The 15,044-nt window shown below is 54.5% G+C and overlaps 6 protein-coding genes across 7 annotated transcripts; 3 read left to right on the top strand and 3 right to left on the bottom strand.

The window, feature by feature from the left end:
- Positions 1–213: 213 nt before the first annotated feature.
- On the bottom strand, positions 214–1,138 carry LMH87_006300 (uncharacterized protein; the record flags this gene model as incomplete). The annotated part of the gene is made up of 2 exons (XM_056204167.1): positions 214–270; positions 341–1,138. 2 exons carry the CDS (start codon positions 1,136–1,138, stop codon positions 214–216), a joined length of 855 nt encoding a protein of 284 aa, XP_056059552.1.
- A 710-nt stretch (positions 1,139–1,848) lies between these two features.
- LMH87_006299 (uncharacterized protein) lies at positions 1,849–2,139 on the bottom strand (the record flags this gene model as incomplete). Its single annotated transcript, XM_056204166.1, has 2 exons — positions 1,849–1,956; positions 2,047–2,139. 2 exons carry the CDS (start codon positions 2,137–2,139, stop codon positions 1,849–1,851), a joined length of 201 nt encoding a protein of 66 aa, XP_056059551.1.
- A 113-nt stretch (positions 2,140–2,252) lies between these two features.
- LMH87_006298 (uncharacterized protein) lies at positions 2,253–2,719 on the top strand (the record flags this gene model as incomplete). Its single annotated transcript, XM_056204165.1, has 4 exons — positions 2,253–2,268; positions 2,325–2,370; positions 2,448–2,540; positions 2,620–2,719. The coding sequence occupies 4 exons, from the start codon at positions 2,253–2,255 to the stop codon at positions 2,717–2,719; spliced, it is 255 nt and encodes an 84-aa protein (XP_056059550.1).
- A 237-nt stretch (positions 2,720–2,956) lies between these two features.
- Positions 2,957–6,304, top strand: LMH87_006297 (uncharacterized protein; the record flags this gene model as incomplete). Its single annotated transcript, XM_056204164.1, has 3 exons — positions 2,957–3,523; positions 3,596–4,203; positions 4,255–6,304. 3 exons carry the CDS (start codon positions 2,957–2,959, stop codon positions 6,302–6,304), a joined length of 3,225 nt encoding a protein of 1,074 aa, XP_056059549.1.
- Positions 6,305–8,192: 1,888 nt separating this feature from the next.
- LMH87_006296 (uncharacterized protein) lies at positions 8,193–10,182 on the top strand (the record flags this gene model as incomplete). Of its 2 annotated transcripts, none has more annotated exons than XM_056204163.1 (7): positions 8,193–8,218; positions 8,495–8,607; positions 8,774–8,956; positions 9,089–9,121; positions 9,208–9,285; positions 9,362–9,663; positions 9,721–10,182. In XM_056204163.1, 7 exons carry the CDS (start codon positions 8,193–8,195, stop codon positions 10,180–10,182), a joined length of 1,197 nt encoding a protein of 398 aa, XP_056059548.1. The 2 variants fall into 2 exon arrangements, with proteins under 2 accessions (XP_056059548.1, XP_056059547.1); XM_056204162.1 differs by having other exon boundaries at positions 8,753–8,956.
- An 816-nt stretch (positions 10,183–10,998) lies between these two features.
- On the bottom strand, positions 10,999–14,502 carry LMH87_006295 (uncharacterized protein; the record flags this gene model as incomplete). The annotated part of the gene is made up of 2 exons (XM_056204161.1): positions 10,999–14,307; positions 14,371–14,502. 2 exons carry the CDS (start codon positions 14,500–14,502, stop codon positions 10,999–11,001), a joined length of 3,441 nt encoding a protein of 1,146 aa, XP_056059546.1.
- Positions 14,503–15,044: the final 542 nt, after the last annotated feature.

Here is a 15,044-nt window from a genome sequence, read left to right as displayed (position 1 = left end):
AGTCAAGATTTCATTTTCACAGGACGTCTGCTGTGTTAATTAACTGCTCATTTCCGAAATCATACTGCTGTAGGGTAACGCGTCGCACGCGCTTCTCTTCAGCATGTGGCACAGTCGATCGTGGCGCAAGCATGTGGCGCGAGCTATCAAATCGGGATAGCTCCGATTGCCGTCCAAGTTAGGCAACTCCGAAACCTTGTCGGCTGGCGCCCTCTACTCTTTGCTCTCTGTCAAATCCTCAAACCCTGCTTTGCCAATTAAAGTCCTATCCTTGAAGCCATTAGTCTTGGGACAGAAATTTTCTTGCTCAGACTGGCCAAGCCGAGCATAGTGGACTTACCAGTATGTTAGTTGGCAAGAAACCGGAGCCGAACCGTATCGTACCCGCCATTGGCCCTCTCCAGATTTTCCCAGCAGCGCCGGCAAGGACGTCGCTCACCACAGCCCTGGCAAAGTCGGCGGCCGGCACTCGCTTAATGCCATCGTCAGGCCGTGTGAGTTTGTTCATTGCGGCCTCGACCGACCCCACCTTGTAGGGCGATGTGCTGGCAAGGCTGACCGTTGTTGAGCCCTTCATAATGTTTGTGTCCACGGCACCAGTGACCAATGAGACAACCCGGACTTGAAGCGGCTGCAGTTCCAGTCGCATAGTTTCGCTGAGCATCTCGACGGCAGCCTTGCTGGCCTGATATACGCCCATCCAGGGTGCATGAACATGACCGGAAATGGAGCAGACGTTGACGATACAACCATTCTTAGTCGCGATCAACAGAGGGGCGAAAGCTTGGCTCATCAACAAGACACCAAAAAAGTTGACATTGAATATAGACTTGGCCACTGCGAGTTTTGTCTCTAGAACTGGCGCAACATGCTGCGTACCAGAGTTGTTCACCAGGTAGTCGAGCCTTCCCGTCACAGCACGTACTCGCGCGACGGCGGCCTCAATTGACGCTTCGTCCGTGACATCCAGACAAATGAGCGTTACATTTTTCAAAGTTGAGATGTGATTGATTTTGGCCAAGTCCCGAGCTGTGGCAAAGACATGGAGGCCGCGGCTCTGGAACTCGGTTACCAAGGCCGAACCAATGCCACCTTTGCTGCAGCCAGTGATGAGGACGGATTGTTTGGTGATGACCATTGTGTAAATTTACAGTATTTTGGCGCAAATGAATAATGTTAAAAACTTGACGGTCAAGTGGCCAAAAAAAAAATCAAATCGAGCACGTGTGAATATAATTATACATCGCATATTCAGGAGCAAGTAGTGAGTTGAAATATATTTGGTACACCAACTCCGCGCCAAGCTGCCGCTCTCGGAGAGTTTTTGGTCCGTGTGCGGACTTTGCAAGGGAGCATGCTGTTGCGTGCACCACGGATAAATGGTTGTACCCTTTCTCTTATTATATCCACGGAATGTGGCTGAACTCTCCACGGTGAACTAAGTAGAAACGCGGGAGAAGGCTGGTAACATGGCGTATTCCTCCGAGCCCGATCCGGTTCAGGATTCAGGAAGCTGAAGGAGCGCCGTGATGTACAGCGGGTGTGGCCAGCAAGGACAAATGTACTGCTGGAGAAAAAATTGAAGCGACTGTTGGCACGTTAAACAATCGCAGCAAGGTTGGCTTCGATATCTATCATGACTTGGCATAGCCTGGAAAGAAAGTCGATTCAAGGTACGGACACTTGTTGAGTGCCTACCTAATAGGAACCAGGAACACGGACGGGCAGATGGGGCAGTTGACGGACAGGACAGGACAGCCTGGCGGACGCCGATTGAGGTGCGATACGGCAGTGTGGGGCGCCTGATATTTTCGCCGGAATTATAGGCTCCAGCTATTGGACACCCTGCTATTCAGGGGGCTTAACGATACAAGTAGTCACAAGGCTCCATGCTACTGGTAAATTGTAGTTGCATTGGTGCGCAGTAATTAAACAGGGTTGCACTCGAGGTCCGAACTTGGCATTGTCTATGTTAGCTGACTGGCTAGGGGACTAAACGTGAATTGGCGTTGAGCAGTTGAATCACCGACATGTACCGACACTCACCCACCGCGCTGGAAGAGCTGCTCGAGTCAAGGCAAGACTATTTGTGTAACTTAGGAACAAACGTGTCAGCAAGGGAGACGACGCGAAGCCCATATTGAGTTCTGGCTCATCGAAATGGCAAAGCAATATTTATGGTTGTCGACTTTGTTTCATGCAGCTCCATAGAGTGGCGGCCAGCAGGAAAAGTAGCGGGCCAATCAGTGGCAATGAGGGACCGAAGGAGTTGGTCCCTGGTCGCTAGCGCAGGGCCTAGCAATCCTAATTAGTGATAGTCTCAGGGGATGGGACGGCCAGAATCCTTGGCTCCAGGGCTCGCGGCGCCCTGTAAGCTTCCTCCAAGCCTGCTGTGGACGGACAAACGGACTCGCAACGCCCAGGTGCCAGGCTAACAGGAATACCAGTAATGTCAACCACCAAAAATATGGACTTGTTCCCGGATATTTGTACACAGAAACCCATCCCTGGTCCCAGACCCCAGTGACCCTTTTCTACCAGTACGCAGTAGCCTGACCAGCTCCCCCATTTCCACACCAGCTTCTCGGACGCGACTCCTTACATATTATTCCCCTCCAGAACAAACGTTCAAGCAGTAGTGGTCCTTGCTTTTGAACTCTGCCCATCACCCGCTGCTGCCACAGCTACCGGCGTGGAGCCCTCCCCGTCTCAGGCCTAGTTGTAGCGCCGTGCATGAAACCCGCGCCGCCAGCTCCTGCCTGCCAACAGCCAGACCCGCGACCACTTCTCGAGCGCACGCCACTCAATTGGCGGCTCCAACACTGAATGGAAGACTGGGCCGCTCCAGAGAGTTACTGACGTCGTCGTCGTGGCATCGACTGCTCCTAGTTTCGCTACTTCTGCGACACATTCCAGGCAGCCCGACCACAGACCGGTAGAACCGCCACAGCCATCCATGGCTGACGCCGCCACCACGGAGCCCGCCTCCGGTAAGAACGACTCACACGTCCAAGAAAGGCCTCGAAAGTCGGTCGACTCCGTCGAGATGCCTCCTCCAACTACCACGACGGAAGACGATGCAGACGCAGAGACGCCCAAGATGGCCCACGACTCCATGGTGACCGTCCGCTTGTCTGAACCGCCCTCCTTGACTCTCGACACGTCCTCTACCTCCGACTCAGAGCCAGAATCGAGCCCCGTTGTCAGCCCCAAGAATGTTGAACACGATGAACACGAGACGCCCAAGATCACTGAAAGCAGCACGACCCTCGAGACCCTCGAGACCCTCGAGACCCTCGAGACTCCCGAGATCGAGAACGAACAGAACCCCCGAGAAAGCGTGGTAATCATCCGGGACTCGAGAACAGCACAACCACGAGTCGATACGACCCGCAGCTTGCAAGATGAACTGGGTCAATGCGAAGATGTCACTAGCGATACATCAGATGACGTAGAAGAGGTCAACTGGGAGGAACTGGAAAAGACCGAAGATCAACAAACGAAAGACGAAGAGACAGATAATGTAAGTGCCTCCCCTCTAGTCTCCTCACAAGGCTGTCTGCCTCGAAGCAAACACTGATCCCGCCAACCCTAGTCGACGGCACTGCTTCTCGCTAGACTTGAACAGGAAAACGCAAAGTTGGCTACGAACCCGAAGACCGTCAAAGTCCAAGCCGTCGAGAGGCTCATGGCGTCCAAGACTCGACCGCCTTCCATGGCACAGCTTCGCCAATTGATGAGCAGCCCAACACCCCCCGAGCTTCGATACTCGATGCTACCACCCCCTCCCATGACCGACCTTGAATTCTACGCTGCTCTGGTCAAGGACTACCAGCAGACTGCCGCCCGCCTGCCAACATTGCTATCCAACAAAATTAGAAAGGGTATCCCCCCACCGCTTCGAGGCGTTGTGTGGATAAGCATGTCCAGCTCGAGAGATGCGCAGCTAGAAGATCAATTTGATCGCTTCAGTGGCGAATCTAGTCCCTATGAGCTCCTGATCGGCAAAGATCTTGGCCGAAGCTTCCCGGGAGTCGACATGTTCCGTGACCCAGACGGCGACGGACAGCGAATGCTTGGCAATGTTCTCAAAGCCTTTAGTCTCTACGACACAAAGATTGGATACTGCCAGGGCCTGGCTTTCCTCGTTGGTCCATTGCTCATGCATATGCCAGATAAGCAGGCGTTCTGCGTCTTGATTCGGTATGTATACTTGCTTGATACGCATCAGACCTCGTCACTAACAGCATATAGTCTCATGGAGCGATACGACTTGAGAACATGCTTCCTGCCCGATCTATCAGGACTGCATGTGCGTATCTATCAATTCCGAGAACTTTTGCGACAAAACTTCCCCGCCCTTTCCGCCCATCTGGAAGAGCTACAGGTGGAAACTGCCTATGTTTCTCAATGGTTTCTCAGCTTCTTCGCAGTCACATGCCCGCTGCCCATGCTGTTCCGCATATATGACGTTATTTTCGCTGAGGGAGCATCGGAGACGCTGATGCGCGTTGCTCTTTCGCTGATGCGCAAGAATGAGGCTCGCTTGCTAGCTTGCCAGGAGCTAGAAGATGTGATGCAACTATTGCTCTCCCGCGGTCTCTGGGACTGCTACCACTATGACGCAGACGAATTTGTCCAGGACTTTGCAAGCCTTACCGGCGTCATCTCCCGTGAGAAGCTGGCACAACTTGAACAAGCCTACCGAGAGTCACTCATTGCGACAGCCAATGCTGCTCGCGCATCTGACATCACGACGGCTGCTAGCCGTTTCCTGGGACGCATTTGGGCGAACTCCAACACCAAGACTGCGACATTGGCTCCCGGCCTTAGTGCTCCTGGGAAACAATTCAACATCTTGAGACGAAGCACGTCGAAGCAAAGCCTCGCATCTACTTTGAACTCGGTCGAAGCGAGCTCTGCCAGCGTTAAAAGCTCTGCCTCTACAGACGGAACCAGCTTGTCACGAGATTCCGCCAGCCCCGAAGATGGATCCTCTAGCCGAGAATCAACGCCGGTGGGACCTAAAACAGCAGCGAATTCCAAAACGACAGAGGACCGATATCTACATAGTCAGATTGAAGATCTGCTGACCGCTCTTACCGAGCTACAGCGTAGCAATGCGGTCGTGACAAATCAGTTGCAACGTGAACGCGAAGAACGAGACGAAGATCGCCGAGCTGTGCGCTCTCTGCTTGATGGTCTGCGTAGGCGAGCAGGCAACTCGGAGCTTGAAAACGCCGAAGCTATGGCGCGACACCTGCGAGATTCGGCTATTGCTGAAGATATTGAAGTTGAAGAGGACGAAGAGGGTGATGCAGCTGAGGAAAGCGATGACACAGCCACCGTCAACGACATCGGCATACAGGCAGATGTTTCTGTGACCGAAGCGGAGGAAGACGAGGCGGCGACGCCACTGGCAGAGGAAACGACGCGACCTCTCGGGCACGAGGAGACCTTGGCGGTGCTCGAAGAACCAGCCGGGCCGCCATCGACGGAAGATTTGTCGGTACTCTTGGATCGGGTAGAAACAAGGTTCGCGCAGGAAGACAGCAGGTTGAAACACCGATCATCGATGCTCTTGACCAAATCTCAATTGCGAGAAGAACTGTCGCAAGCAAAAGCGGAGCTTAGTGCTGTGACAGCGCAATGCCAAGATCTTAACAGGCGCATATACGATATGGACCAAGAGATGGCCTCGACAAAGGACCAACTCAAAGACCGCCATAGCCACGTACGAACACTCCACCTGGAGAAGCAAAAGCTCGAGAAGCAACTACATAGCCTCCGAACTACGCGAGCATCGGCTAGCCCCTCGTACGATACAGGTACTAAAGGTGCAGATATGGACTGGGCCGCGACTAAAGGCGTGAGCGTGGCGGGCCTGCGAGAGCTGAAGCTTGGACGTAGCAGATCTACGCCGTCCACTCAGGGTAGCCTATATAACAAGCGCATCTCGTCGCTGCCACAGCCGGGCGACATTTTGAGCGAGTCACCGCCGAGCGAGCATGAGTCATTGCTACTGGAGCTGGTACAGGCCAAGACGGCTGAGGCGACGGCAAGGCAGGAGGCAGAAGAGGCGAAGCAGAAGCTGGAAGCGCTGCGCAAGGCAACAGGTCTGGCGCCCGGTGACTCCCCATCAGCATCGTCGGTAGCGGTAGGTGCCATGGGCATGTTTGGGCGACTGACTGGGCAGGGTCCGGCAGCAGCGCCAACGCCGACGCCAGAGCCCGCTGGAAAATTGACTGCTTCAGCGTCGATCAATTCGGCGGCTGGCGGGGGATTCTGGGGATGGAGGAGGTGAAAGACGACGTCGAGGCTGCATTGAGTATTTCTTGTACATAGCAATTCCACGGACAAAAACGAGTTTGTCTCCGTTGGGTATATAATCGGTGAGGCAGCTTTGTTTTTTGTGCTTCGATGCCGTCAAGGGCAAGAGAGCGGACGGAGAGGCGGATGGTGACCATGTACGTATTAGTACTAGCATTGGGATTGGGAATGAAATGGAAGACATTTACAGCAAAGACGGCAGTGGCATTATTGGAACGGGAGACGATGGCAACCCAGACTGATGATGAAACTGCGAATAGAGGTATTCTTTCTACATTGTGCTATGTTTGAGTTGCACGAGTGGGTGATGGTTTGCGACTTGTAGAGAAAAGTAAGAGAGTGTCGATGTACCAGTATGTGCGTGTAGCAGTAGTGCGATGGCGCCACGCCTCGGCAGTTGTGACGTCGGACCAGGGCAAGCTACTTGTAGAGAGAGAGGTGTAGAGCGCCTCGAGGGCTGGCGCGTGCTCACGTGTAGACGACGGACAGGTGATGAAAGCACATGGTGAGGACTTAAAGCCGTGGGGGCAGAGGTCTACGAAATGCGATATTCAAGAGTACCGCACCGTTTTGAAGAGCAAATGAATCTGTCGAGGCGCGAGTCTGGATGCCACCTTGTCCAGCGGCAAGTTACGGAGTACGGAGCGCAGATACGGAGTTGGCGGATGCGGAAACAGGTAGCGTGTACCTTTGGCCCTGGTGTGCAGGGGCGTTATCTGGCCAACCAGGGGCGCGCAACGGGCCGCATTGTAGGCTGGAATGGTATCGAGCTCAGCAAGATTGAGGTAGGCTGTACAGAAGACCTCTGTTCAGGATGTCACCGAGGGAAGAGGGAGAGCGGCGTGGATGAATTACTGGCAAGGTGAAGTTACTGGAGAATGTCAGTAATTACTGGTACGTTGGACAGCACGCCGCCCCTATTGCCATCCATTTCAATTATGCAGGGCCTTGTGTGACAAAAAGGATCTGTTTCAAAAAACTTGGGCTTGATTCGGACCTTGCGGTCGGAAACAGCTACTAATCAACAATAATGGCTGATGCTGAGGAATGCGGGTGTGGCAATTAGGTAGATGGCCTCTGGCGTCATGCTATTTTATGCGCGATGATATGATAACTACCTACCTACCTACCTACCTACGTGCCCACCAGTAACAACGATGGCAATAGCTCCGGCGGCGGGCTCTCTTTACTAGGTCCGTTGGTCTTGTTTGTTCCGCTCTGCTTGGGCCGGGGCTTGTGGGTGGGCGGGCACCTAGCAACGGTGACGAAAATAGCTACAAAATCGGTCGTCCTGGTATTTTCAAGATGTGATGCGTGGAGGATAGCCAAGCATTCTGATGTATGTACTTGCGATGAGGTGTTTGTGAATCAGGGCCAAGCGATTAGCTACATGTCAGCGAGCTGCGCGGGACTGTGTACTTGCTCCGGTCTTGTGTGATTCGAAGGCACCGCACCCCCCATGCATACGTGATTAGGTAGTGTTTGACCTCGGCGAACCGTCCACTCGGCCAGCCTTGTCCTGCAAGGGGATGCTGCTCTGACGCACGACTTGTCCTGAAATTCCCAGCAGACACAAGAAGCCCAAGAGGAAACGGTAGCAGTAAGTTATTAGACCGCCTACCTACCACCCTGGTATCGCAGCTCAAGTACACAGGTACCTGGCTACCAGGTGCGGTAGAAGCAATCGGATGCAACAAAATCATGCAACAGAGCTGTTCGGCGGGAGGCCGTCGTAACAGGTTTACCTCAGTCTCTTTTTTTGTTTCGTCGGCTTCATTGTGTCGTCATCAGCTGCTAAAATCATGCTGTCGTGTGCGTGGCTTGTGCTGCCCTGCCCCCCGGTTGGGCGCTGCTGCTGATCGATGCGCGCGCGCACGCCAGGCAACGGGTGAGGTAAAACCAGTAAAAACGATGAAAACCCAGTAAAAGCCTGGAAATTGGAGCAGTTCATCTGCTGCAGCTTTAGCGCCCAACCCGCTGTAATTAGCGTTACCTGCTGCCTTGGCGGGCCATCTGCACTAAGTTTACAGCACGCTACAGCACGCTACAGCACTGTTGCAGCGCACCGGCCACGCCACAACGCCTCCATTCCCCCCTCCATCAGATGCTGGTCTCCCCCCCCTTCTGTTTCGTTTTCTGGCAATTTTGCTTCTGACCTTGAAAGCTCCCCTCCGCCCTTTTTCCTCTCGCTCCTCTTCCCACCCACAAGAAACGAATTCTGCCTCCTCCATTATCACATCTTGCCACGGCACAATCAAAACCAAGTATATTCATCAGGTACGTGGGTTTTCCATCGCAAAGCTTCACCCTGTCCCGTTCCTGGGACGGACAACACCTCCCTTTGCCTGCTGCTAGACTCCTTCACGCCCCCCCCTACACTCACCCCCGGGGAAGCTTCCAGCTCTCTCGCTAACAAGCTAAGGGTCTCTTGCCCCTTACGCAGCTGGAAAAAAAAAATACAAACAACCTGCTCGCCCTTTGCGCCAGACATCACCACCATACCACTCGTACACACCTTCGGTCCTAGCTCGTCTATCCTCGAAATCGATCCAGAATCCAGCAAACATGACTGATATCGCTGATGCGACTCTGCCTGTCAACGGCGCCTCTCCTTTCGAGAAGAACAGTATGGTGCGTTTACCAGTTTCTTCCTGCTGCCCCCTTCCCCTCTTGTGGCCTACAGCTAACACAGGAGACAGTTTTTGCATGTGACGCACACTTGACCGCGTGGCCCAAACAGCTAACACCTGTCCTTCAGATGCCTCTGTCGCTCCCAAGCCTGCTGCCAACGGTATGCTCTATGCTCTTGACACATGTATACATTTTCCCAGACTTCCGACGACTAACATGCTTGCCTTTGCGCCGCACCCCTGATAGGCCGCAAGTCCCTCGACGCTCAGCCCGTGACACACTACCACTCCTTCTTCGCTGAGCTCCTCTCTTGGAAGAACCCTCGTAAGCCTTTTCCCCTCGAAATCATGTCTACTTTCAAGCTTGCAGCTGCCTAACCGCTGTCGGCTTTTTTTGGCAGGCAACTCCGCCATCGCCTATGGCTCTATCGTTACTTTCATTCTCGCCGCCCGCTACTTCGACATTATCCGCTGGGCCTTCAAGCTCTCATGGATGACTCTCGCTGTTACCATCAGTGCCGAGGTTGCTGGCAAGCTTGTCCTTAACAATGGCATTACTTCCCAGCTCCGTCCTCGCCGCTACTACACCATCCACCGCGACACCGTTGACGGTATTATTGGCGACGTCCACGAGCTCGCCAACTTCTTCATTATCGAGGGCCAGCGCATTCTCTTTGCCGAAAATATTGGTGTCTCCGCTATTGTAAGATTTACATGCTCTCGCCAACCCGCTGTGCGACCTCAACTAACAATGACCTAGGCCGGCCTTGCTGCCTTCATCTCCTACTTCCTCGTCAAGCTTGTTCCCTACTGGGGCCTTGCCATCCTCGGCACCACCCTGGCTTTCTTTGTTCCCCTCGTCTACGCTGCCAACAAGGAGCTCATCGATGAGCACCTCCAGAACGCCTCCGAAGTCATCAACGCCCAGACTGCTCAGGTCCGCGACGCCGCCCAGAAGCAGGCCGATCAGCTCACTACTCTTGGCAAGCAGTACGCTGGCGACTACACTGGCAAGGTCCAGGACATGATCCGCGGTCGCCCTGCGCCTACCGCTGCGTCGGCTGCCCCCGAAAAGATTCCCGTCGCCAAGGCCAAGGGCCCCGATTTCCCTGTCGCTCCTACAGAGGAGCCCGTCCCTGTCGCCAAGGAGGCCGCCCCCGAGACGACCGAGCTCCCCGAGATCCCTGCTGTTCCCGAGCAGGAGCCTCTGATTGCCGCCTAAACGCTACATTCACAATGATGTCCACGTGCACATGATCTACGAACAGGGCTGGGCTTACGCTTGACGGAGAAAAATGCCACAAGTGCACCCGGTCAGACTTCGTCCTACGACAACATGGGTTTATGACGATTTGGGCTTTGGTGTGGAAGTGTTTTGCGACGAATTTCATCTCTCTTTCTGGTTTATGCACGCATTTCTCGGCTGGGGGCCAGCCGGGACTGCCTTCAAAGCATGGCGTCTTGCTGGAAAGCATCATTCAGAGTGTTTTCCATGGAATTGTTATACTCGTGTAGGAAAAGAAGAACGAACAAGAAGACAGCTGGGGAAATGCGGTGCAACATGGCGATTTTTATGTTAATGGCGGTGGTAACGAGCATGTTTCCTTCATATCCTGCGGGCTCAAGCTGCATTGCTTTGATGGAACTTGAGCCTTCAAAGTCGATTGGTGTCTAAGACTGCACAGCGCGTGTACATGTGTGTTTGTGTTTGTTTGTGTATCTTGGCAACGGGCCCTGCTCAGTAGCTTTTACCTACCAATTACTTTCAGTTGATTATTTGTCTTGCACCTGTGACTGTGTTTAATGCCACTTAACCATGTCATTGTCTCCATGGACTTGGAATTGATGATGTCGTGTAAAAGATTTCTCCCATTGCTCCGCATAATGCGTGTTATAATGTGCAACTATATACTCTCCAACAAATAAAGAACATTTTTTTGTAACCCAATGCGAAACCAACAGCAAAACAGCGACGAGACAAGATGCACACAAGAAACTACAGGCAAAACTCCATCGCACCACCCTCTTCTCCCGACGTCTACTTTCTGCTGCGCTTGCCTCCGGCACCGCCGCCGCCCTCGTCGCCCGCGGCTCTCTTGCGGCCATTCTTGCGCCAAAACTCCTTGGACTCGCGCTTCTCCCGCGCCTCCTTCTTGGCGGCATTGTCCGCCATCCTCTTCTTGAAGACGGTGCGCGTCTCGTCCTTTTTCGCGCGCCGCTTGGCGGCCGCGTCGTTGCGCACCGTGAGCAGCTGCTGCATGAGCGCCCTGGCCTTTTTCTCCTCCTCCCCGCTGCCTGCGCCGGCCACGACGGCGCGCTTCTGCATGTACGTCGGCTTCCTCTGCGGCTTGGTCTGGACAATCTGCGACTTGAAGGGCAGGTCGCCGGCGAGGGCGCGTGGCACCTTGAGGGCGTTGAAGTGGCGGTCCTCGCGCTCAATCTTGCGGTACTGGCTGTTCTTCTGCTGCGGCGCCGTCAGGCCCTGGTCGCGGCGGACCTCGCCAGTCAGGCGCATGGGCTGCCACCCGATGAGGTTGGTGACGGGGTTGCAGAAGCGGTGCGGCTTGATGGGGTACCAGGCGCGCAGAAAGACAATGTCGCTGACGAGGATCTTGTCTTCAAACGTGGCGCGGAAGTGGCCCTCGGGCTTGGACAGGGCGCGCTTGATCTGGCCGCGGACGCCCGAGACGGTCTTGATGGCGGCGCCCTCAAACTTGGCAATCTCGAGCGACGTGTTGAACATGTCCTTGATGAAGGCCGTGTTCTTGAAGATCTTGTACGGCGTGCCCGTGAGCTTGAGCTTCTTGACAATTTCGGTCGACTCGTCGACCGACAGCACGGTGCCGGTGGCGGCGATGCGGAAGCCCGGCGTGCCGCCCGACATGGAGTTGAAGCAGACGAAGCCGCTGTTGGGCGCAATCAGCGGCGCGTAGATGGTGCCGAAGCAGTGCATGTGCTCGGGCGTGTACTTGAGCATGCGGTTGCGAGTGCGCGAGTCCGAGATGGAGTAGATGGGCATCGACTGGAAGCGCCGCCACCCGAGCGAGAAGATGAGCGGGTCGTTGGTCTTGAGAATCTTCTTGTGCCAGCGGTGCCGCTTGATGCGCACCTGCACGAAGCCCCAGCGATCCTCGGTCGCCGTGAGCCCGCCCACGATGATGGGCAGCCGCGCGTCGAACCGCGACACGAACTCGGCCGGCACGTTTTCGAGCACCAGCTTGGCGTACTTGCCCGCGCGGTAGCCCTCGACCGCCGACCGCTGCCGGTCGTCGAGCTCTCCGTACTCCTCCTTGTTGATGTCGAGCTGCTTCTGGATCATGGCCTTTTGCGCGTCGTACCAGTCGTCCTCGCCAAACTCCTGCACATCGCCGCCCTCGCGCCGCGCGTTGGCCTTGTCGTTGAGGAAGCCGTCACGGTCCTCCTCCTCGAAGCGCTGGCGGAGCTCCTCCTTGCGACGCGCATTCTTCTCGCGCTCCGCCTCGATGTCCTCTGCTGACGGCTGATCGACGGCCTTGGTCTTGCCCTCGCCTTCTGCGGCTTCAAGATCTTCAAACTCGCCGTCGCCGTCGCTGTCCGCCTCGGCGTCCGAGGCGCCGTTCCAGCTTTCGCCGTCCTCGTCGTCGCCGCCGTCACGGCGGCTCATGTCGGCTGCGGTGAATTTGCGGCGCAGAGCCTCCATCTGCTCTTCTTCCGCCCACTTGGTCGCCAAGTCTTGGTAGTCGTACTCGGGGATGTAGCGGTCTTCTACGAGATCTTCTTCTTCTCGTGACGTCTTCTTGAAGAAGTTGTCATCGTCTTCATCCTCGATGTCCTCTTCCTTTTCGTCGTCCTCGCCCTTCCATCGTTTCAGAGCCTCCTCAGGTGTCATAGATGTATCGTACATGAATCGCGCAAGATCGCCAGTGTGGTAGGACCGCTTGCGCCCGTGCATTTTGAACGCCTTGCCAGTCAAATCTTCTTTCCATCGCAGGGCAGCAGCCTCTTCGTCTGAGTCGTAATCTTCCTCTTCTTCCTCATCAAGCTCCGACATAGAGCCCAAGTCAGAGTCACTGTCGGCGAACGCGACTTCGTCCTCGCCATTTTCTTTGTCTGCGTCCTTGCGGAACACGCTTCCTAGCTTGCCCTCATCAAACTCGGCTTCGGAACCCTCATAATCGCTGCCGCTTACAAAGCCCTCATCGTTGTCCATATCCTCGTCGTCGTCGCCTTCACGCTCCGCCATTCTCGCTTTACGCTGAGTTTTGCGCCCTGTGTTTTCCTCCTCTTGAGGGACGTCCTTGATGGTCTCTCCGCCTTGGAAGAGCTGTAGGCCCTCTTCGGTTTGGCCGAGCAGTCTCCGCTCACCTTGAAGGCCGATAATCATTTCCTCACCTTCGCCGCGATCTCCATCATCCTCAGCATCCCTATCAAAGGTGAAGCCTTTTTCTTTGGTAATCCAAATGGCGTCGCCGTCAATCTTCAAGCCACTGCGGTCCGACATGGGAGCGTGAAGCCTCTTTTCCTTTTCGTCTAGTCGTCTCCGGCCTGTCTTGCCTGTGATCTTGGCCAAAGCTTGCTCCATGGCTGGTGTAGGGCAGGGATCTGGCTGCACTTCCATGTTGGCGACAGTAAAGTCTCCAAGACCTGGTATATGCACTCGCTGATCCTGAGCCGCAAAATTTGTCCCTCGGAGGTATCCAGACAGAACAATCGATCGGTCGCATTTCGGATCGGCTTCAATCTTGGTAGGATGGGTGATGTCTCGAAAGCTGTCGATTATAGTATATGGGTGGGCGTTGCGCCATACCAGGGGGCGCGGGTTCTTCATGACGGACAGGAAACGAGACAGATTGTGGATTTCGCGATCGGGATAGCGACCGTTCATGACACCAGACAGGTAGAAGAGGTGGGCTCCTTGGTAGAGTTCCGTCCAAAGTCGCTTCTTGAGTCTCTTCTTCGCTTCCTTGAGAGCCTGTGGCTTCTTGAAGAGATCCAAATGTGTCAGAACACCAAAGACATTGCCTGGCATACCAGTGGCGGCGAGAACATTGAGAAATTCCATTGTCTCCATTTCGAAGCCGTAGTTGCCGTCGATTAGCAGCAAGACAATGTCCGCTACCTTGGCAATATCGACCATGGCCTCGAGCTCATTGGGACACTCAACAAATGTCAGGCGCTGCTTTTTCGAAGTGATGACTGTGATCGGGCCTTGAGGGTCGGTGATGGTTTCTTTGGCGTATCGGCGGATCAGAGACTTGAGCAGGGTCGTCTTTCCTACACCGGGAGGGCCGACGAGGGCCACAAGACGAGGAGGCGCTTCATCAGGTAGTCGGTCAACCAGAGGAACGTGGAATCGTTTTTCTTTGATCTAATTCAGAAGCCAAGGTCAGCATGTCATCCGCCACGAGCGCAAGCCGGTTCCGCGACGTACATCTGAAGACCGAGCAGCCTGTCGTTGAAGCTTTCCGGGACGCGCAAAGGCAAACGCCTTGGGATTGCGCTCCGCAGTGCTCTGCTGCTTCTTCTCCTTGGATTTGCGGTGCGGCTTGTGTAGCTGCTCCATGATTGCGGCGTTCTATCGTCGTCTGAAGCAGGAAAAATGAATTGGCTGGCGGCTCTGCCATAAAAATTTCTGGAGGCTTGCTTATCGATAAGACCAACGACTTAGCCCCGCTGTGTGGCAGCGGGAGAAATCATGTAAGTACCCGACAAACACGTAAAACTTATTTACTTCATGTCTATCCAAATCTCTGGGAGTGAGTTTCTCTTAAAAGCACACTCAAGTTCTATTTCTGTGTCTTTTACGATGGCCAGTTTTTTTTGTGTCGTCTTCATGATCATCTAGCTCGGTGTTACCATCCCGCCCAAAATGTACTTGTAAGGAGGCCAAGCACTAAATTGTAGGCCCCGAAAAACCCGTACCGCCTCTGAGAGTGTATTTACATTAAAGTTCCGAACTACTGGTTCCTTCTGTCGGCCCAAAGAAGGCGGGCGTCGGCGAACTTCCTTCTGCCTAGCTAGCCTGGTGTAGATCTTCTTGGACCGGAATTTTTCCCTTACAATAATGTTTGACTCCTCAGCGATTGGAGTTTCGCCAAATGAAAA

Source organism: Akanthomyces muscarius, chromosome 1 (assembly GCF_028009165.1).
Source record: "Akanthomyces muscarius strain Ve6 chromosome 1, whole genome shotgun sequence".
Taxonomy (NCBI): Eukaryota; Fungi; Ascomycota; class Sordariomycetes; order Hypocreales; family Cordycipitaceae; genus Akanthomyces; species Akanthomyces muscarius.
This window is presented reverse-complemented; position numbering and strand designations above follow the sequence as displayed.